General features: G+C 45.5%; 1 protein-coding gene across 4 annotated transcripts in view; it reads right to left on the bottom strand.

Annotated features, from left to right (window-relative positions):
- Nucleotides 1–23,880, bottom strand: part of CIPC (CLOCK interacting pacemaker) — a 93,020-nt gene that overhangs the window by 61,763 nt on the left and 7,377 nt on the right. For 3 of the 4 annotated variants that reach the window (XM_085626683.1, XM_085626684.1, XM_085626685.1), the window contains exon 2: nt 7,162–7,346. The exons of the other annotated variant lie outside the window; for it this stretch is intronic. In XM_085626683.1, the coding sequence (XP_085482809.1) occupies nt 7,162–7,297 (136 nt within the window). In that variant the 5' untranslated portion in view covers nt 7,298–7,346. The remainder of the gene's footprint in view (nt 1–7,161; nt 7,347–23,880) is intronic. 4 annotated transcript variants of the gene reach the window in all.

Raw genomic sequence — 23,880 nt, forward strand, 5'->3', positions numbered from 1 at the left:
TTGGGAAACCTAGCAAACCTATACATTTTTGAAAACTAGACACCCGTGTGCTTCCAGGGAGGCATGGCTTGCGTGGATCCCCCAACGTTTCCTTACCCAGAATCCCCTGCAAACCTCAATTTTAGCTGAAAAAAAAAAAAATCACATTTTTCACACTTTTGTGTGGGAAAGTTGAGGCATCACCGGGCTGACACAAATTTCTTACCACCCAGTGTTCCCCCGGGTCTCCCGATAAAAACGGTGCCTCACTCGTGTGGGAGGCCCAAGTACCCGCGACAGGCAAGGCCCCAAAACGTATTGAGGAGACATGAAAATTGCCTACCTCAAAACGACCTGGTTTTGCAAGGGGAGTCACCTGGGTTTTTGGCCCCGTGCTCGGCGGCCACCTAGGGGAACCTACCAAACCCACACATTTCTGAAAACTAGACACCCGGGGGATTCCAGGGAGGTATGGCTTGCGTGGATTCCCCCAACGTTTCCTTACCCAGAATGCCCTGCAAACCTCAAATTTAGCTGAAAAAAATCACCTTTTTCACACATTTTTGTGTGGGAAAGTTGAGGCATCACCGGGCTGACACAAATTTCCTACCACCCAGTGTTCCGCCGGGTATCCCGATAAAAACGGTGCCTCACTCGTGTGGGAGGCCCAAGTACCCGTACAAGCACTGAGATAGACGCTTTATACACAAGGCAAAGGTGATTCTGAAGAAAGGAAATCTAAAATTTGGAACTTGGAGGAGTCATGAAAATTAGGCAAGAATATAAGAGCTTGGGAGCGCAGGAGATACCAACGTATGCAGAATGGCGCAATGACATGGACAGGGCTATGGTGGCCGAAAAAGCAGTGTATATTAACAGAGGCTAAGAAGTGGGAGCGGGTGTGGGGAGGATGGAATAAATTCAGAGGAAATATCTGTACCCTGCCACCAGACAGATTCATAACTGAAGATAGAGAATGATATATTGTACCAGATATGGGTAGGAGTCCGTGGCAGGGTCTTTGGAACGGTGTGTGGTCGTTGGGGAATGAGCGAGGGCATGGGATCCTCAATTTCCGTATAACTATACTCCTTTGTTTGCAAGATGACGTTATTAAAGTAAGTGCTGAAAGTCTTTATTTTCGGACAAGAACTTTACACAGCCGCCATGACGCGTTTCGGCCTACAGGAGGCCTTGAATAAATATATATATATATATATATATATATATATATATATATATATATATATATATATATATATATATATATATCCTACTGGCGGTCGCCAGTAGGTAGTTATAGTTAGGACCCTGTTTCCATAGGAAAACCGCAACATTCTATTTTGAATAACTTTGGCGCCGGTCGACGAATCCTCGCGAAATTTTCAAAACTAATGGGGCGCTCCGCTCCTACCCTGAAAGTCTCGGGGGGAGTCGTCAAGCGGGGGCCGAGATAAAGGGGGGTCCCAAAACGCGTTTTTCCCATGCATTTTTCCATAGGACCTTTAGACACAGCTACAGCCCGAACGGCTGAACAGAATTACTTGAAATTTGGCAGAGAGGTAGCCATAAGGTCAAGGAAGTGCCTTTTGCAGGTCTGGTGTAAATCTGTTCAGTATTTCCTGAGAAAATAGCATTTAAAAGCATATCAATATCTATACGCGCGCACCGTGCGCGCACCCGGCCGTGCGCGAGCGCAATTCTGATTGGTTGTTAGATGTCGGTAAACATTCGAATCGGTCGAAACCAGGAAGTGTCGGCCGCCATTTTGTCTCTCGCAGTCTGAGGGAGTGAAAAACAAAAGTGGAGAACGTGAAAAGGGGGCAGAGTGGACAGTTCCTGACCCCCTAGCCTTGGTCAGGGGGTCACAGAAGGACAACCAATGGAGAAAAAAAAATTCTTTATTTTTTTTAAATCGCGAGGTGCGCGCACCCTGCGCGCACTGCGAACCGTGGGCGCTCGGTGTAAAACCTGAAAAAAATAAAAAAATAAAAATACATAACTTAGCATTTAAAAAACCGTACAAATTCACTGAAAAAACCATAGGTTTCACACACGTTATAGTTACGAATTAGCATTTAAAAAACCTTGCAAATTCACTTAAAAAACCATAGGTTTCACACGTTATAATTAGCTGGACATTTCACTCGAAAAAAACCAATGAAATTCCCCCGTTATAGTTACTGCAGGCAACTATAACTCACGCGACCGCAATCCTCTGCTGATGACGTCAGATATTACATCACTGATGACATATGTGTCTTTCTGAAAAATAAATATTTGTAATATATGTATAGCTAAAGAATAATGGAAGAAGACATGGGTAAATAAGTGTCTAAATACAGTGATATAATATCTGACGTCATCAGCAGAGGATTGCGGTCGCGTGAGTTATAGTTGCCTGCAGTAACTATAACGGGGGAATTTCATTGGTTTTTTACGAGTGAAATGTCCACCTAACTATAACATGTGTGAAACCTATGGTTTTTTTAAGTGAATTTGCAAGGTTTTTTAAATGCTAATTCGTAACTATAACGTGTGTGAAACCTATGGTTTTTTCAGTGAATATATATATATATATATATATATATATATATAGCGCTTCAACTCTCCTCCTCACTCTAGACTTCTCTGGAGAAAGAGCACTCACAGGGGGCCGTTTCCTTAATTTTATTAACCGGAAACTATTGCACGTATACAACAAACAAACAGATGCGTTTCGGTAACGACCTTTCTCCATGTTTACCGAAGCGCCAACGAGCCACGATTTTAAACATTCATCTTTTAGCATAAACATCAATGAGGGACTACCGCACATTGCGATGTCTCTCACCTTTCCTCCAATTAAGCCGCGCCATCTTGAAATGTCTAGCACTGCTCTAGAAAGGAATGAATGAATGACTGTCCAGTAAAATGCGCTTTTGAAGGGTGAGTAGTGTGTCTTTTGTTTCTATTAAAAGTACAGAATGTCTTAAGGAGGCACCGGGACTCCAGGAGAGACAAGGCAAGTGGAGTCAGGTAGTGTATTCCTCCAAGCTGCTGCCTGATGAACCATACTCTTGGATGGCAGCTTTGAGCAGAATCCTTCATGCCAGTCTGCCGATCCTCCCACACGGCTGGACCACCGGAGTCATAATAAAGGAAATAAAATAATTTTTCCCCCATGAGAGTCTAGAGTGAGGAGGAGAGTTGAAGCTGCAATTGTTATGCGGGAGCACCCCCGTATTGAGAAGCACCCGCGTGCGAGTGCACCCAACTGGTGCTTTGGAGCGGAGATATATCTATATCTATATGAGCTACTCATCCTTTTCCTCCATTATATATGACATGACCGGTTTTTTTTTTTCCTCCAAAACCCAGCCTGGTCTTACTGTACAATCTTTAACCCAGTGCCCAGAGTGAGCACAATACAAACAAAGATCAGCTTTGCGCCTTCAGTCCTTAGATTCTAATAAGAGTTCCCTGGCAACCAAAAATTGCACAGACTCCTCTTCTGAGGATACAGCAGAGTCTGAAAATTATTCAATGCGCCTGAAGAGTTCAAGATTTTCATCTCTCTAACCTTCTCTTCTGAAGTCTATGTTCAATTAACAAGATTTGGTCCATCAATTCAGAAGAATAGGTTGGGCAGGAGGTTACAGCATATTTGACCTCTCTCCTTCTTAAGACCCTTTCAAATTAAAGGCATCTGGGTTTGTTCTACCCAGGAAGCATCAGTGTCCAAAAGCTGAAAAACCATGCTGTATACCAAGAGATCTGAATTTCTATGGGAGATATCAAACAAGGCTTTCTCTGTGGGAACTTCATGATCTAGCCTCTTGAACCTTCTTTTAAACTTTATTTTTAAAAATCTGAGTAACTGCTTAACAACTGGGGTTTTGCAGACACCAAATACATACATGGCAGACGTTAATACAGCCAACCCAGGCTCTATCAGTAGCAAATCGTCTAAAGCTGAAGGCAAATCTATTAGCCCATCCAAAAATCCATTTTCTTTAGTTTGATCCCCTGAGAAACAAGAAGTACTGGGATGGGCACTTACAATGCCACTGGACCTTGAAGCTAAGGAATGTCGTTGTGCCACATTTTCAGTTCTAAACTGTAACAATGTTTGATTCTGTTGCTGCAAAATCGCAGCTGTATCTAAATTTCGATCCATCTCTGGACCCACTAGTGAAGCATGTTGGCGTCGCTACCTGTCTAAGGCTGGACAAAAGGCAATCTTCTTGATCCGTGACCTCGGTAGCCTGAGGTAAGGGTTACGCTTTCCGGAAGCCTCAATACCAACATACTGCTATTTGACGTGAAGAACAGGTGTACACTAGAAAGGTCACAGTAGGAGGAAAAAGTGAAAGACCTAAAAAATAAAAAAAAAATAAAAAAAACACCTTCAACCACATGGATGGTCTATTCCTTCTGAGCCAGGAGTCTTCACCAACTACTCCAAAAAACACAGGGATCAGAGTCAGCAAGCAACACGGAGAGGGAAATGGTTAGTTCAAAAATGAAAGGAGCCATGAAAAGCAGAAAAATGTTGCGGCCGAGTTGGAATGCAGCTTCAGAAAGAAAGGACATCCTTTTAAAGAGCCAAACAGGAAATTAAAAGCTTACCACATGGCCAGTCACCCTTAATTCCTGGGAAACAATATTTAAAAAAAATTAAGTCACCATCTTAGATTTAAAAGCCAATTTACAAAACTCAGCACTGCTCTAGAAACGCATGAATGACTGTCCAGTAAAATGCGCTTTTGAAGGGTGAGTAGTGTGTCTTTTGTTTCTATTAAAAGTACAGAATGTCTTAAGGAGGCACCGGGACTCCAGGAGAGACAAGGCAAGTGGAGTCGGGTAGTGTATTCCCCCCAGCTGCTGCCTGATGAACCATACTCTTGGATGGCAGCTTTGAGCACAATCCTTCCTGCCAATCTGCCGATCTTCCCACACGGCTGGACCACCGGAGACATAATAAAGGAAATAAAATAATTTTTCCCCCATGAGTACCACCTCTATAGCCTCCTTGTTCAGCAGGGCATGAACACCAGTCTCCAAAATAGAGGCATGTGCCAGAGAGCACGTCCTGTGAATGGAGGGCAGTAAGGATAGGGCACTGATCCTGCAGGCTACCTGGAAGACTCAGTGATATGTAATAATCGTCTCTCAATACTCCTTTTTAAAAATGGTCACATAATCAAAATTGTTCCTCCATTGGGGCAAATTGCCGGACCCTCAGAAGATGATTCTCCTAGCGCTTTTCATAAGCGGACTTTGAAGGTAATGCCGCAGCAGCTCCGAGTGGAGTTTGAATTAGCGTCACAGACCAACCGGGCAGTTTCACCTTGGAAAGCACTGCTTTTTAGGTACCAAGCTGGAAACCCCTCGAGGGACAGTCACTACATCTGCAGGACCAGGCTCGCCCTTGGACAATAACCCAAAGGTTCTAGAGTTGTCTAGTGCAAATCCAGCATGGAAAGCCGAAAGTCCTTGATCTGCGCAAGCCCAGCCCATGGAGTCATAAATTCTAGTTTACTCTGCTTTAATGTCAGGGTTTTCCCTGATGATGAGGAAGAGTCCAGTCATCAGGGAATGCTGTATGGAGAAAAACGGTTCTAGAACTGAACCATTTTCTCAAGGAAAACAACGTGGGTGGGACATCATTATGGAAACCGTTCCAGTTTGGGAGACTTACCTAGAGGAGAAGTGGGACCACTTTGGCCTGTCCCTGAGGGCTCTGATGGAAAATAGCTCATTGACTGCCTTTGGGTAAAGGAACGAGATTCTCTGACCAAGGGATTGGGACTGGATCAGAGACCGCACATGCAGATGCCATGTGGGTCTGACAAGGGCATCTTCTTGCAGTATCTGCAACAGTGATTACATCCTGAAATCTTAGGAGACATTTGACCTAGTCACTCTTGAAAGCAGAGGCATTTCTTCAATAAAACACTGATAACAGGAAAACTCCAAAGTGCCTTTTGTTGCCTAATATACCCAGATGTGGTCACATCTAGCAAAAGGAGTCACTGCTAAAACCCAATGGCACCACATGGCAACAGTAGAGTGCTTTGCTTGGGGAAATGTTTCCGGATTAGTCTGGCACCAGCATTGTGATGGGCTAGTGAACTTTTCAAACTGAAACCATTTCTAGTGCGCTTACACTCCACATAAAAACATTTTACCACGGGTAAAAAATTATAGCCTCTTCAAAATTCTAAAATGTGTATTTAATTGGCATACAGAACCTTTTCACCTTAGTACATCCGATGATATCACTGTATTAAGAGGTATTTGTTTTTTTTATGAATGATTTCAAACATGAATTTAAAACCACTCATGCTTTCACCGACCTTGACAATGCCAATAGTGAACTAAGAGGCAAGTCAGTGGTCATGTGCACCCTGTTGGTGGTCTGGATTAGTATTATAAATGGACAACATTATAGTTTATTAAATCAAACACAAGAGAAGGAAAAGGGAGGCCAAGTGGGGAAAAAAAATCTGCCTAGGATCACACAAGTTGGCCAAGTGGGGAAGCAGGATTGAGCCCAGGTTTTCTGGTTTTGCATTGAGCAATCCAGCCACTACATGTACATAGTTTGCTTCCCACCTTACACACCGCATATCTCCTGACCGCCACTCTGCTGGTATCAGTGCGGCCCTTGGTCACACCACAGACCATACTCTGTGGCCCCTGGAAAAATATTTGTGACTACCCATGACTTGGATACTTCTCTTGCCACAAAAGTGATTAATCAGATTTGCACACCGGTCGACGCAAGTTCTAGGAACCTGGGTAGATGAAAAAATGCAGGCAAATGACTCTAGAAACAGGCTTCAGGGAGCCCTGTAACAGGTTCGCTGAATTTATCTCATATATCCAATAGATTATTTATGGAAGGACATTTTAAATAGGCTTAAAGGTAGATCCAGTGTATAAAAGATTTACTTCTGAACTTAGACAATGTGCAAATGCTTGCATTTAACGGTCTGAGAATTATTTTGCAGACCTCAAACACCAGTGGAGACTCTGAAAATAGCATTAACTCAGACGGGAGACTGGTCAAACACGGCAACCACCTCTTCAACATAACAGAAATACACCGTATACCCCACATCGGCCCCCCCAAATACAACAAATTGTACCAGTGAACATGAACAAACACATATTTATTGGTTTAGCTTTATTAACCTGAAAACCCAGAGTCCTTATCTGATTCAGCAGTTGCCATTCCAAGATAAAGTGCTCGCTGCTTCATCTCTGGAAGCCTGCTCAGCCTGCTCTTGGGACTCTTATGGGCTCCCGCGGAGAGTTGCTCCCCCTCCATGACTCAGTGGAAAAACACCTTAGACAAGCAGCTCACATCCTCACGATGGCTTTGAAAAAGAAAATGATATCATTGATTAGTGCGAAAATGGAGTACTTGAATGAGCCCAGGTGAGTGGCTGGGAGGTCATGAAGTGCAAATCAAGAGGTGAACTACACAGACAGAGTATTTGGTTACATCTAAGCCCTTCTTGTGGTTTCACTGTGCGGCTTTGCCTCCGGTCACGTGTGCTCAAAGGCACATGTTCCGAAAACATACTAGTGCATAACACAACAGCCAACAGGGTGCATGAGCAATGAGAGGGCTTGGTTCACAAAAACAAGATTTGAGAGCAGGAAATGGTCATGAAACAAAAAGCACCACTCAGGTGCGTTAGCAGCAGATAAGGAGCATGGAAGACTGAACAAGGTAACGCAGCCGTTCGGGGGCCATGGCAGTCCTCTATGTACAGAAGCAAGGTTTGCTCTGCTTTATGGGCGGCATTCACAAATGGTGGAAAGCCAGAAATATACACAAGTAGACTTACTCTTATACAAATATATTTCTTACATTAATATAATTTCGTTCAAAAATCCGAAAAGGACTCACAGAAGCTGCGACTTTAGCAGCTGCACACCCTTACTCAAATATGCAAAATCATTTGCGCATTAGGAAACATAGGCGAAAGAGCATATGAGCGGTGTAATTTTTTGTTTCCATAGGGAGTTCGCTCTTCCCTGCAATTACGCGCTTTGACCTAGAGTTAAAATAAATGCTGGGGCTGCTCCCTATCCATCGTATTCATCCAACAACATAAAAGTTTGTGGATGTTCACCAGCTCTTACAATTGGACGGGGCTTTGAACACTCACAAGACCAAGCATGAAAGCAAATTTCCTCACAGGCTAATTCCACCACAACTCTGTGTGGCATATCTCATTTATACGTGCAAATTCACACTAGTGACGATATAAGACTCCAGAATGTGACCTTGTCCTCTAACCTAAAGTATCTGCAAACCAAAGCAAAACCTACATGCACAAATAGCTATGTGAATTGTGAGCCCACATATCCACACTGCCTAGCTGTCCTCTTTACTGCAAAGCTTAGTACTGCTTGTTATTGTAATGTACTACCTGTACCTGCTGCTTAAAACTTTGTACAGTCAGTGTTGTCCACTTGCCGTCTGCCTCCTTCTAGATCATTCATTCCTTTTCACACTAACCACTACTATTATTCATTCATTCATTCATTGTTGCACATGCCTCCTTTTGCATATTCATGCCGGTTCTTGCTTGCTTGGCACCGAGATGGTTAGCATCACTTTTGCACACAAACTGCTGCCTATGTAACTGTAGCAAACTCAGTACAGTCTATATCGCCTTTATACATACACTTTTCCCAAGTTACCATTGTACGCTTACTGCAGTGCATGCACCTATATGCACACTGCCTGCTAACATGCAACACTGCTGCCAATGAATCGCTATGCACACTCGCTGTTGTCCAGGTCACTTTTAGTCTACCAAAACCAAAACGGCTCAGTGTGGACGGTGGCAGCGTCTACACAGGCTGCTGGAAACGCTACAGGAGGCGTAAGCTAATTTTGGCAACACACGCTGTTCTCTGCTAAACAATTTTACTGTAAATTTTAAATCGCACTAATTCTTTTAAACGGCCATAGGGCAGTGTAATACCGTCAATCCCCCCCCCCACTCACTTGTTGTGCCGATAGAAAGTCTGGGTCAGCTGACAGCCTGCACGCCTCGGTCCGACTCGGTGGCTATCACCGTTGAGCGGAGGGCGGACAGGCAGACCCTGTTACTTCCGGGTTAGGGGTGGTTAGCGCTCTAGCTTCGCACTCGCAAGACGATAAAGGGTGCTCGTCACTCCAAGCGCGCAGCGGTTGCGCGCAGGGGTGTGCCTAAGAACGCGCCTAAGACAAGCCAAAGAGAAGCCCGTCTGCGCCTGTCCGCGACTGGACGAGGCTAGGGGCTAGAGGATTTGGCCATGAACGCTACCAAACTGATGACTGGTATGAAACCCCTGGTAAAATATTCTTCAGAAGAGCTGTTGTGTATTCGTAAGCCGGCACTTCAGGATTGCATGAGGGAAGAAGGGTGTATTTTGGAGGGTCCCTTCTCATGTCGAAATTGTAAATATCAAACTTCTGCTGATTGTTTGCAAATCACTCCACTTGAAGTACCCCCTGTGATCACCTTCCTAGATGATTCGCATAAGAGTCGTCAACTCCTCTGTAACATTAGATCATTATCTAAACACTACAGTTAAGTGTGGGATATGATAGCTTCATCGCAGCCTGAACTCTGTTATTTGACAGAGACATGGTTAAAACCACACTCCGTTCCTGCTATCACACTAGGGATTCCAGAGGGCTATAAAATAGCCAGGCTCGATCGGCCTACCAAAATTGGAGGAGGCATTGCCATTGTGTACAAAAATAATCTATCAGTAACCATTCTAGAAGAAATAAGTAACCCAGATTTAGAAATTCTGGTTTTTAAAATCAATTTCTCAAAGAATATTGGTTATAAAGGGGCACTGGTTTATCGTCCCCCTGGACCCTATACCAACTTCAATATCTTGTTGCTGGAGGTACTGGCTAGGCATATCGACCCTGATAATGAGTTCTTACTATTAGGAGATTTTAATATGCATTGTGACCTCAAGGACAATGTTGAGGTACAATCATTTTTAACTGATATGTCCGTGCTGGGTCTAATTTTAATAAATACTGGTCCTACCCACTTGGCAGGGCATACTTTGGATCTTATTTTTTCAAATAAACCTAATACCCTGCTATTTGATTCCTCTACCCAGGTTAATTGGACAGACCATTTTGTTTTGAAATTTTCTTCCTCATACTTGGGTAAAGCCTCCACCCAGGCACTAGTCCTTCCTATTAGGCGTAGACCATGGCACAAGATTACTCCAGAAACATTTGAAGAATCCTTTGCTAGATACCCCACCCCACTTGGAGAGAACGTTGATATAGCATTAGATTTCTATAATCAGACGATACTCCAGGTGGTAAATAAGATTGCTCCTATAAAAACCTATAAACCCTGCCGAGCTCGGAAACAAGAGGTATGGTTTACAGAACATCTGAGAGCTCTCAAACAGCAAGTAAGAAAATTAGAAAGGGTGTGGAGATCAACCCAGGATAATACGGATAAAAATCATTTTTGGGCAGCCCTTTCTAAATATCACAAGGAAATTCGCAGTGCCCGGAAATCCCACTTACAGGCCCTTCTCCTAGCTGCAGGAAATTCTTCTAGAATACTATACCAAACTTTACAAACATTTGTGAAACCAGCAGCTTGTGAATCTTTGGAATTGTCTTCACAACAACTCTGTAATGAAGTAGCACAGTTCTTCAACGACAAAATAAACAAGATTCACGATAATATCCTAAATTCTCAGCCACCCATTATAGATGATACTCTATCACCTATAGAATTGGATAAAGAGATAGCAGATACAAACCTACAATCGTTTTCCTCTATCTCCTTGAGTGAGACAGAAGGTTATCTGGGGCAAATTAAAAGCGGAAGCCCTTCTGATATTATTCCAGCAAGAATTTTTCCGATTGTAGGAAAAAGCTTGAGTCCTCAGATTCAAAGCCTCATCAACCTCTCTCTGACCGATGGGCAAGTTCCTAAGGAATGGAAAAAAGCACTGGTAAGGCCTATTAGAAAAAACTCCTCCATTCCTTGGACTGATTTATCCAATCTGAGGCCTATCTCGCTACTCCCTTTTTTAGGGAAGGTCATAGAGAAGCATGTCAATAAGCAGCTTTCTCAGTACCTAGAACTACATGGCAAGCTTGACAGTTCTCAGTTCGGTTTTAGACCCCGACACAGTACTGAATCTGCTCTGCTGTCGGTGACAGATGACCTTCACATGTACCAGGATCGAGGGTATTCTGCGATCCTGGTACTGTTGGACTTATCGGCGGCGTTCGATACTATATCACATAACATCTTAATCGAACGTCTGACCGCAATTGGAATAGAAAGCACAGCGTTAACTTGGCTAAAGAGTTTTCTGTCTGACCGCACCCAAACTGTCAGCATGGGCACATTTAGGTCGACAGAAACCCATATCACCAAGGGGGTGCCACAGGGCTCTTGTCTAAGCCCTACTTTGTTTAACATTTACGTGGCACCCCTGGCCAATATATTGAGAGAATTCGGGTTTGTACCCGTCTCGTACGCTGACGACACGCAGCTTATTTTCCCTTTCAAGCATCTGACCGACGAAGTGAGGGAGAACTTCTCAAACGGCATGAAAGCTGTTGCGAATTGGATGAAAGCGAACTATCTCCAATGCAACGTAAGCAAGACTGAAGTAATGCTCTTTGGGGAGGTTAGAAATCTGTGGACCTCAGAGTGGTGGCCAAGTGAACTGGGACAAGTACCTGAACCCAAAACGGCCGTAAAAAATCTAGGGGTCCGTCTTGACCGTGAACTTACCTACAAGCAACATGGCAACTGGGTCTTTGGCCAATGCTTTCATACTATTGGGCTCTTACGTAAAGTGTTTCCACTACTGCCTGATTCCATCAGAAAAACTCTGGTTCAGGCTCTAGTGCTGAGTCGCTTGGACTATTGCAACGGACTCCTGCTATCGGCCAATCAGGGAGTCCTAGCTAAACTCCAAGTAATACAAAACACTGCGGCAAGACTGGTGATGAACGCCCCCCCAAGAACTCCTTCTAAACCTCTTCTCGACAAACTACATTGGCTCCCAGTCTATAAAAGGATCAAGTTCAAGACATGCTGTCTTATCCATAGAACCATATATGGCACTGGTCCTCCTTGTTGGAAAGATAAATTCATCCCTTACATTCCTACTCGACTCCTCAGATCTAGCAGTAAACTTCACCTTAAAGTACCAACCATTAAGAAGAGTAGACAAGGGGGGAAAGCTCTATCTGTGGCAGGCCCGACCCTATGGAACAATCTTCCTTATGAGTTAAGGCAATGTTCCGAATTCTTGAGTTTTCGAAAAAAAAACTCAAAACGTTTTTTTTTTAGTAATTTCTCACTACGTTAGCTGGAAACTCGCTGTATTTGCGGTGTGCCTTCTTTTCTCCCGTCACCTGTAGCTGCCAACTTCTCTTCTTCTGTTTTTCTGTGCGCAGTGATACTCTTATGCAAGAGTCGATTCTAGCGCGATATAAATTTATAAATAAATGGGTTTTATTTAAAAATAAAAAAATTAAAAATAAAAAAAAAGTCACCTAATCATTAAAAGTTCAAACTTATCGAAATAACCAAATATATTTAGGCACATCTCATTGGGTATTGCATTCATTTAAAAAGACATTATCCCTTATACACCATGGGCCCTCTACCTGTGTATATTTAATCGTGTATATATTTTACTACGCATAGTAGCAACTTTACTTTTTTTTAAAACTATTATTCACCATTTCGGAGTTTAAAAGTACTCCCAGGTGAAGACATACATATGTTCGCCATCCGGTAGCTCCTACTACTCCAGTAGGTATGAGTGTTAAATTACTACTTGCAACTTTCACATAGGCGAAGACCTACTTCTACAAAGAAGAAGTCTCCCTATTGGAAAGTATAGGGAAAATCTAGAACGTTTATTAAACCTTTTAATAAATAAAGAAGAAAAACAATTTAAAATATTTATATTTAATCTAAAACTAATAAAATGGTACAGAACATTACACGTATATTAAATTAATAATTTAAAACTCATTTATAAATATTTTTAAGAAAAATCAATACATAGCACCTACAATAAAAATGTATTTTAATTTACTGAAGGTTATCAACAGAATTTAAATTACTTTTGTTTTAACAAATATTTACAATATTCAATGTTCAAATAAGTTTATTTTAAATTATATTATTCATTATTTACTATATATATTTAACACTAAACAAAAGAAGCATGGCAAAGATGGCTACCAGAGAGAATGTGCAGTGAAGGAGCTCCATACCAAAAGACAGCCTGACACCATCCTCATGACTCTCGTGCTACGTGGAGGCCAGTGGCGGTCGCCACAGGCTCTTTTGACCCGGCTATACAAAGCAAAGCACTGCCAGAGGTGCTTCCAACAGAGAGCTGATTGTCCAAGGGCTATGGTCCATCCAGGCCAAAAGCCGTGGCCTAGAGTAACACACCCAACCCATGAGAGATGGGGCCTACAAGCAGCACACTCTCCGGAATGCTTCCGCCACCCACAACGGTCCTTTCTAACCCGGCATGTTCGCCAACAACGCCATTCGTGGATGCCTGGCTGCAGCACCAAGAGACTGGGGAATCAGAGAGGCGACCCTCTGCTGTTTGGGCCTGAGCAACACCACAGAAACAGCCTCCCCCTTGTGACTCAGCACCATATCGAGCCACTTCTTCCTTGCGAGCTACTACTTCAGTAGGGGAGAGGAACGCAGAGCAACTGGATAGTGAGGGCCTGAATCCAGCGCTCACCCCAAAGACAGTTGGCAGCAGCTGCATCCATAGTGAGGCTCTCCTTTTGCGGACTGGTATTCAAGTAGGAAGGACGCACCAGGGCCACCTGGACAACGGGAGCCTGTGATCAGACTGGGGTGATCAGTCCCACAATGCCTACCTGGGGACTATCTGTAGCAGCCTCAGTGGAGATGCCGCAGGGGGCCCACCATTCACTGTCTGACTGGGGAAGGTTAGGGGAGCAACGCCCCTTATACTGCACAAGATTCACCTGAGCTCCAGATATTGGCCTCAGTACACTGGGTGGGATAGTAGGCCTCTGGATTTCAGCGCACAAGTACAGCAAGCATTGCTTCCCCCACAAACCATAGAATTGCCCCCGAGTATGGCTCACGACCAGACCAAACAGCGTGGGGGTCCTGCACGGACATTATGGCAAACCCACCCGCCCCTACAGTGCTTTTCATGGCTGGCTGGTGTTCCACCTGCAGCCCTCCTCCCAACCTCATGTCCTTCAATATTACCTAGGCAACACCCTATTTGCTGGGCGAGAAAAAAAGCGGGAGGCTGGTGGGGACACATGCCCCTGCTTCACAGCAACCTCGTTGCACGACAAACAACCTTGGACTACCAGACTTGCTGTGGCACCCTCCTGCTGCCCCAGTGTGGACGGTCCTCACTCCACCTGCTCGCTGGCAACAAGAAGATGGTAAAGTAACAGCCTGCTAAAAGTGGTGTGGACCAGGGAGGCGACTACTGCCCATTTCCTTTCTTCCAAATGTGCCCAGTGTCGAGTGCCTCTCCCACCACCCGACAGACAGAGGGAACGCTTCGATGAGCAACTGCGTGCCATAAAAGATGTGAAAACCACCTTGGAGTCTAAATTAGATGTGCTGGGGTTTAAAAAGGGCCTCTTGAGAGCTGACCCAGCTCACCTCAGAGAAAGGGTGGAGGCAAACGAATCTACTGTTGATGGAGTGCACCCCACACTGACAGAGATGCAGTCCTGCAGAAAAGCACTACAAGTAGAAGTCTCCCAACTGCGAGACAGAGCTGAGGATGCAGAGGGCCATCACGCCAGAATAACATTCGTCTGGTTGGCCTCCCAGAGGGAGCCCATAGGCTCCTGGAAAACACCTGGAAAACTGGCTTCTTCTTGAGATACTGGGCGGTAAACAAGCTATTGTCTTTTCAGAAGAAAGAGACCATACAGTCCCAGTCTCGGTCTGTGGTGGCGTGCCATTATAACTACTGCGATCGTGACCACATCCTTCCAAGTCGCAAGAACCGAGGGCCCCTGGCGGGTTGAAAGTGAATTGGTGAACATCTACACTGACTATACTGTAGAGGTTCACATCTTAAGGCATCATTCATGCCAGTTAAACAAAAGATGTGCCAAATGGGACTGAAATATTCTCGTGTTCCCAACCAAACTGCTGATTGTGGATGACACCAACACATTCTTTTTAGGTCGCCGGTGGATGCCTGGTTTCTAAATGTGTTTCCCTGACTACCCGTGACACACAATTGGAGGGAGACATCCGCGCTCAAGAAGCCAATCCCGCAGGCCAAGCGGGGGGTGGCGGAGGGGGTTATGGGTTGGTTCAGTGACGCACTATGACAATGCGCCCACTGCAAAACGTCCTTACAAACGTTATCACCTTTAATGTCTGGGGATGGGCTATCCCTAGAGGGCTCCATCTGATATATTCCTACCTGCGGCATAGGCAGACCCACATCTCATGCCTGCAAGAAACGCACGAGTGCCACAGAACTTCAAAAACTGCAGAGTAGAAAGAGAGGCCACATTTTTGGCACCGCTTACTCTGGATACACTAGCGAAGTCCTCGTCTGGATGGCTCCAGGAGTACTGCAAACATTGACGCACAGAGGGGTGGATCCTGAACGCAGATTTGTGGTTGTAGAGGGGACACTGAATGGGGCTCAGATCGCCCTGCTGACGCTTTATGTACCCAACAATAATCCACAACAGTTTTAGCAAACCTCACCTTCAAGTTGATACACAGCTTGACAGCAACTAGAATACGATGGAGGGGATTTCAATACTGTTCACTTTATCACCTTAGACAGGTCATTACCTCCCCTGCAAGGAGGATCGACGTCAGGAACAGGTATGCCCTATAGAACTGGCTTACAAACGGGCAACTGATTGAGATGTGGTGCTCCATGTATCCCAGTACAAGAGGGTATTTGTTCTTCTCCCCAGTCCACCCTTTACATACCAGAACAGACTTGCTATTGTGCAACTCCCATATGGTATCCCAGACGCAGCCACGGAGTACCAGGGCCAAACACTTTAGGATCACAACCCCCCTCAAAATGACAATAGAGTGGGGCAGATGGAAAGCACCGATATCCACCTGGAAAGTGTACAGTCCAGCACTACAAGACATGGATTTTAGAGACACCTTGGGCGCACACATCAATTATTTTATTGACAATGAGGGGACTGCCACTGTGACAGGGATTCAGTGGGATACTTTTAAAGCGGTCACACGGGGTCTGTGCATCAGAACCTCATATTAGGTAAACAGTACTGCAAACTCAGATACTCAAACAAGCCATATGGGAGGCAGGGATATGGGCAGGAACTGACACATGGAAAAACTAGGAGTGACCCCCTCCCCCTCAGAAGGGAACAGGGCAGTGGTTGCTAGAGTCAGGAAGTTTGACTATGCGGAATGCCTGGCTAGGCAACATGCAGAAGGGGATAGGGCTGGATGAGTACTGGCATGGCTCTTGAGGTTTTAGGTACCCAGAGCCACCGTGAATGCTATTCGATCCCTGGCGGGCCTTGTGTTGAATACACAGGCCAACATTAACAGGGTCTTCTTTGATTACTACACTTTGTTCTACAAAGCAGAGGCGGACTATGAGGCCCCCACACTATGGGAGTAGTTGGACAGACTACAGCACCATACCGTAGATGGGGCGCTGTCTGTGGAGAAAATCCACGATTGACCAAAAAGCATGAAACTAAACTTGTGGGATAGACCGGCTCCCAGCAGAGATCTAGTCCACCTCACCCCATAACATGGGTGTCCTCCCAGCAGCCTTTGGGGAAGCAATGATAGTAATCCTACCAAAGCAGGTTAAGGACCCAATTGGAGATGCGCTTCTATAGACAGCTATCCCTCCTAAATACGGATTACTGATTGGTGTGTGGAATTCCTATAAACGACCAGAACATATTGTTTGGGGTCAAGGACAAAAGGTTTTTATGTTTAGTTTGTCCTCAGGACAATTAGGCCCTACCCCTTGCAGTACAAACCATTTGGCTGCCAGTTTACAGTAACATTATGGATCAGGGAATTGTACCCCTATGTTAATGCTATTCAAACTTGCATTCATGGTTCATTAATACAAAAGCCTTTATTATTAGGGTGAGCACTCAGACATTGTTGTAAGCTCAGTCTGTACTACTGACAGTGGTTTCAGTATACAAATGTGTACACATTTGCAAAGTTTACAAATATGAAGCTACATATAATGCTCCCAGGATGCTCTCTGATAAGATGCAAATATCTGCAGAAGCTTGAAAGCAAGATTGATGATTCTTTGCTTTCAAAATAAAATATTCGCAAACAAATGCAGAAAATAACTGAAAATGTTAGGTACGATTTCCTTAAAGCATCAGTTAGTAAAATGTGTTGATACATGCTAGTATTTCCCAAAAACATATTCATAATGTAAAATTAGTATAATCAGTTTCAACAGGATTATAGGAAACATGTAAATAAACAAGCGTTGGTAACACCAATAGACCTGGCCTTGGTGGTCAGCCTTTTGGTTTTGCAATGCTAGTCTTGTTTTGACATGAATTTTGTAATACTTTATGATTGTAGGAGCTGCTGGGCCCTTGCCATAATAACAAACATTGGCAAAATACAAAAATATTTTTGGGTCTGAAAAAGCACAGATTGCGACAGCAGTTCCCGGCAGTGAATAAAAGTTTGTGTGACTATATGCTTCTTGCAAAAGCGCAGAATGCTGTCACAGTGAAGCCAGCCAATAGAGAAAGAGATAAACTTTCAATAAAAACAAAAGAGCTTGGTTAGCACCAGACCTACTTAGAGGCCCAATTCTTAATGAAAAATCACAAAGGTGCATCCACGGTATGTGCCCTGCATTAGTGCAATTTACAGCTTTCATGGATTCACACAAATTTACGCAAGTAGGCCTGGATATCATACTCCTGGAAAATATTTAGGTTAGCGCGAGCAAATATGCATGTGTAGATTTGCTCATGCAAAAATCTGTTGAGCATTTACAAGTTCACTTTCCCTCCAACCACTTTTTTTCCAACCCTGGAAGAAGGTTTACTTCTTACCTTGTCAAGTAGTAAATTTCCAACCGTTCTCAGTGTGGGAGAAGATTTGAGAAGAGCTGCAGAGAACCCCAAAACATGCAAATTAGTAGGTTTGAACGGCCTCAAAAGGGCACTCCAACCCTGGAACTATTGCTTACCGCTACATAAAATCCCAGTATGCAGATCTGCGGAAAGGGGGCAAAATAATGCAATTGCTACTATTCAGACCTTATGACACAATCAGAGAGGCTATTAGCAGTGCTCTTATATAATGAGATTGCTGCTATGATATGGCACCAAAGGGACAAGTGGATTTTGTTGCAGGACAAGTAGATTTAAGAAGATATTTTATTAAATTCACAACCATGCTTCTACAGATATTTGCATCTTATCAGAGAGCATTTTGGGAGCATTACACGTAGCTTCATATTGTTAAACTTGGCAAACGTGTGCTCATTTTTATACTGGAACCACTGTCAGTAGTGCAAAACGAGCTTACAACATTTCCTCTGAGTGCTCACCTTAATAATTAAGTCTCGGAGAACAAAGCTGTCAGAAGGGTTCTGACAGCTTTGTTCTCCGAGACCGCAGAGACCGATTTATCCACTAGCAGGCAGACCTTGCTCTTTACTGAAAACCACCTTGAAAAAGCCCAAGGCCAATGGGCGAAACACGTATCGGCTTGTTTGCTGTTTCTTTCGCAATTTAGATTTGCATTGTCTACTAGTAATAAAAACATCACAAGCATTTTCAATTGGAACAAAGTTTTTGACGTGGATTCTCCACTGACGTGGACCAATTAAGAAGGCACTACCCTCCACCATTTCTCAACCTTACCCTTTCAATGGCTCTTGGGTGTAGCCATTCACGAGGACTGTGCCACATGTAAATTTGGGCCCTGACAACTGTAGCGCCATAAGTCCAGAACTTTCCACCCATACAGCGGTTTCTGATCCATAATGTGTTACTGTAAACTGGCAGCCAAATGGTTTGTGCTGCAGGGCGTTGGGCCTACTTGTCCCATGGCACAAAATAAACATAAAAACCTTTTGTCCTTGACCCCAAACAATATGTCCTGGGCGTTGGGCTATAGGAATTTCATATCACTGGAAGAGCAACAATACCGGTCATACAACACGCAATGTATCTAGGAAAGCCCGAGTGAATTTGACATAGTACGAGGTGGGTCGGTTGCGGAGGGGGGGCAGGTTTATGCCACTAAATACTCTGCCTTTGCCCGGGGGGGGGGGGGGGGGGGGGGGGATGTTGATATGGGCACGTCCAGGGGTCCCCTTCGCAGTGACCTGCACCTTAGTGGATACGGACGGTCGGTATGTGCAGGGTGGACGACTGCTGGGGCAGGAGTTAACACTGTTGCTGCTACGCTCCCAATCACAACCAATTGACATACTCGATATCCCTTTCTGCGCACATAGCGGTGGGGCAGTTGGTGGTGGGAGGAAATTTTAACTGTATAGTGGATGTACAACTGGACCATTTTCGCCCACCCCTGGCGGGAGCACAGACGCACCGGACTGCAGCGGGGTTGCGGGAGTGGATGGCACATTGGGATTTGCACGACATATGGCACCTGCAACAGTGCGGACAGGGAATACTCTTATTACTCGCACTTGCCCCACCTCCACATGAGAATCGACACATTTTGGTGCTCACAAATTATTGGCTCTCACCCACTTTACCGAATACCTGGGCCGCATGTACTCGGCCCACAGCCCTTTGCTGCTGACTCTCCGGCCCCAAAGGCATAGACCCCAGATACCTGCATGGCGACTCAGCCCTGTGGAGGATGTGCCGTTTGCGGAGTTGATGAGCACTGTACTAGACACATATTTTAACGAGAATGTGGACACCGCATCTACGGCCTTAGTTGAGTGGGAGGCTTTTAACGGCAGTGGTGCTGGGGGACTGCATGGGGCAAACCACTGGAATACAGAGGGAACTCCATAAAGAGCTCACAGAGATTGAGGGGGAATTGCAGACCCTGGAAATATGCAGGGGCTGGATCCCTGAGCCCGGGATCAATTATTGGCTAAGCGGAAGCAGCATGATGAGGCTTTGGAAAGGCTCCGATCACGCGATTACAGAGTATATATAGACAAAGTGCAGAGCGAGGAAGGGAAAGCGGGCGGTTTTTGGGGTGGCTCATTTGGCCGGAATCTAGGGGGTCCCACATTGCCCAGATCAATGTTGGAGGATAAGACTGAGTACGACCCGGATAAGATAAACAGTGCCTTTCAGGCGTACTATGAAACACTGTACATGGCACCGCTGGGACCCTCGCGGGAGAAGATTGCTTCTGTCTTGGCCCTGACGGAGGTTGAAGACACTGTGGAAGAACTGGGTGTCCAATCACTCTTCAGGAGGTCAGGGGAGCCATATCTCTGCTGGCTGGAGGCAAAACTCCAGGCCCAGATGGCCGGACTGCTGAGTTTTATGCAGAATATGGAATCGTGTTGGCCACTCGCCTGGTAACCATGTATAATTAAGCCCTTCGGATGGGACACTTGCCGCCCTCTACACGATCCGCAACTGTAACACCTCTGACTATGCTCAACACCAACTTTAAGGTACTTAGTAAAATCCTGGCGCTCAGACTGCTCCCCTACACGAAAAATCTGATTCACTTGGATCAGAACGGGTTTGTACCCTCCCATAACACATCGTATAATCTACATCGGTTGTATTCGGTTCTGTACCACTGAGGCAAAAAACCTGACCCAAGCTACGCTTCTCCCAGTGAACCTGGAAAAAGCGTTTGATACCATCAATTGGGACTAATGGAGGTAATGCAGAAGATGGGACTGGGTGTGGGTTGGCAGAAGTGGGTCCAGCTGTTATATACATCCCCAACGGCGCTGGGTCAAGACGGGCGGCACCATTTCCCCAGAGTACGCAATAACCTGCGGGATCCAACAAGGATGCCCCTTGTCCCCGCTGCTATTTGCATTGGCAGTGGAGCCGTTGGCTGCACTTTTGCGTACAGGAGGCGAGGGGCTGGGTAAACTGTTGAACGGGAGAACATATATAATTTCTCTGTATGCCGATGATCTGTTGATCTATCTTAATGATGCTGATAAGGGGGCAGATTCCGCTTTTGCTGTACTTGAGGGATTTGGTAGCCTGTCCGGCTTACAGGTGAACCGCTGCAAGACATACTTGTTCCCGGATCTTCCCCTAGACCGGAGGATCTTCCGGACAAGCACAACTTGACGTCGGACTCCTTTCGGTATTTGGGTATTCAGATCTACTACTCTCTGGAGGATATGAGGGAGGGTAACCTGGGGAGGGCAGTATTTCATCGCGGTCTTGTGTGGTCTTTTGGAGCTCGTTGCAGTTACCCTTGATGACCAGAATTTCCTTGACGAAGATAGTCATTCTGCCTCGCTGGTTAGACTTCTTCGCCAACTTACCGGTTATGATGCCTGCGGGCTGGTTTAAGCCACTGGACGCGTTAGTGCGTGACCTTATATGGGCAGATAGGAGATGCAGAGTTGCGTTGCGGACACTGCAGCGTCCTATGAGAGAGGGAGGATTGGGAGTGCGAGATTTAGAATTTTATCAACTGGCTGCGCAATTGCAGTGGCTGGCGCAGTGGTTGGAAGGAGTCTATCGGGAAAGAACATACTTAGTAGAGCCAGGACAATACCCACGATTATTATTGGCCAAATTGCTGAACAGGGCCACAAAAGTGCCCTATGCATCGACTTTGCAGATCACAGCCTTACAGTGCTGCAGAAGACGTATGGTTCGGCTACCGGCAGGCCCGAGATACAGACTGGCGCTGCCACTAATAGGGCTGCCACATGTAGTTCCCCAGGCGATTCTGGGAACAGAGCAGTTGTCCGCTTGAACGTCTGCAGGGATCGAAACGACCGGGGACTGTTTCCAGGACCAATACTTTCTTCCCTTTGTAGAGCTTGTGGGGGGCTATGGACTCCCGCCTGGCCAGTTCCTCTTGTATGAGAGGCGGCTGAGGATGTTTAAACAACTGTGGGGTGCAGGTCGAGACGAACAGACGATGCATGGGTTCTCCATTCCGTGCTTATGCTGGGCACAGCCGAGCATCAAATTAAGTGGTTCTACGCATCGCTACTGGAGGCATCTCTGTCCCCGTTGTTAGATTTTCGGGGGAAATAGGAGAGATCTCTCAACAAGACGCTCACTGATGCAGAACGGAAGCGTGTTTTAGAGTCTCCCAAGAAGATCTCCTGCAGTTCCCGCCTCAAATACTTTACATTTAACTATGTCCATATGACATATGACCCCACACAGCATACAGGCTGCATTTGGAGGTGAGCCCAGGGAATGCTTAAGGTGTCGGCAATTGGATGCGGACTTCCTCCACATGATGAGGAACTATACAACATTACAACGGTTTTGGGAGGCGGTGGAGAATAAACTTAATGACATATTGGGCAGCACGCTGGCCCGCTCAGTGGAGGTTTGTCTCCTGGGGCTATATCCCAGACCGCCTAAGCACAAAGCCAGGAGCAGTTTTATTGATCTGTCCATGGCCCAGGCCAAGAGGCGAATTACGATCTCATGAAAATCAGCCATGTGGCCACAGATTGGGGCTTGGACCCTGGATGTGCCACGCTGGCCGGAGGCCGAGGGCAGGGCTCTGCATAGGGAGTACCTGAAGTGATTACATAAGCACCCAATCTCCGAAGCTTGGAACGAGGTCCTATTCAACTGGGAACACCCGAGCTGCCCAAACAGTGAGGAGGGCGAGACGGCCCCAGTAAAGGGGAATTCATTACTGGATTGCGCAGGGAGGTGGGCGGGAAGATCGCTGGAGAGGCAACGCCACAACTCCTGGCATATACATGGATCGTCCCAGACATGCTTGCGCTGCGCTCTTCCCCTGTGGAGGCCCTTCCTGGCTCCTTGCCTGCCCCCCCCCCCCTGCAGACGTGGACTATTGACCGAACTTGAGGATGGCCCTGATGTCACAGACTGCCTCACCCTGTTTGGACCATGATGGGTCGTAGGCCACCGCATTGAGAATAGTAGTAAAAGAGACTAAGTATAGGTAGACTGCTTTTGTTTTTTCCATGTTACAGTTTAATAGGTTTCTTATGTAATGGCGCACACAACTTGGCGTTAAATGAGAATGGTTAAAGATGGCACATTACAAATAGATGCTGGTCAGGCCCCAGGGATTGCGAAAAGACTTGGTATAGGCGTGACTGAACCAATAGATGGAATGGACTTGGCCCATCCGCATACTGTGGTGGGGTGCACAGTCCAACATGTGTAACATTTGATTGTATCGTTTGATCACCTGATTACCTCTGTATTATATGGAACGTTGTCAGTCCTAGGCCCACTGTTCGAACGGACAGAAATTACTTATAATTAACCCTGGGCATAGTACTACGCTTTGCTCACGGACAATGCGTAGTTTGCACTACTACGCAAAATGCACGTAGCACAGTGCAAAAACTGTGCTACAACACGTAGCGTAGCAGCAGTATCAACAATAGCCACAAATGCTATGATAAAGCAATTTTACATGCTAAAAAGCATATAACCAATTCACAAAAGTGAACTGTGAATGTAAATATTAGGCAATGAGAAATGTGATGATTTTGGGGTCCCCCCTAACCTAGGGGGAGGACATGCCTTGAACACAAAGAGCATATCATGCTGGTGAACGATTCAGTGGTGGTCCCTTCCTCCTAGGACCACCCCAAGCACAGTTATGGGCAAAAATACAATCCCAACCAAAGGCCCTACAAAGCATTATGGAACGAGATTAGCAGTGGGCAGTGAATATTATA

Source organism: Triturus cristatus, chromosome 9 (assembly GCF_964204655.1).
Source record: "Triturus cristatus chromosome 9, aTriCri1.1, whole genome shotgun sequence".
Lineage (NCBI taxonomy): Eukaryota > Metazoa > Chordata > Amphibia > Caudata > Salamandridae > Triturus > Triturus cristatus.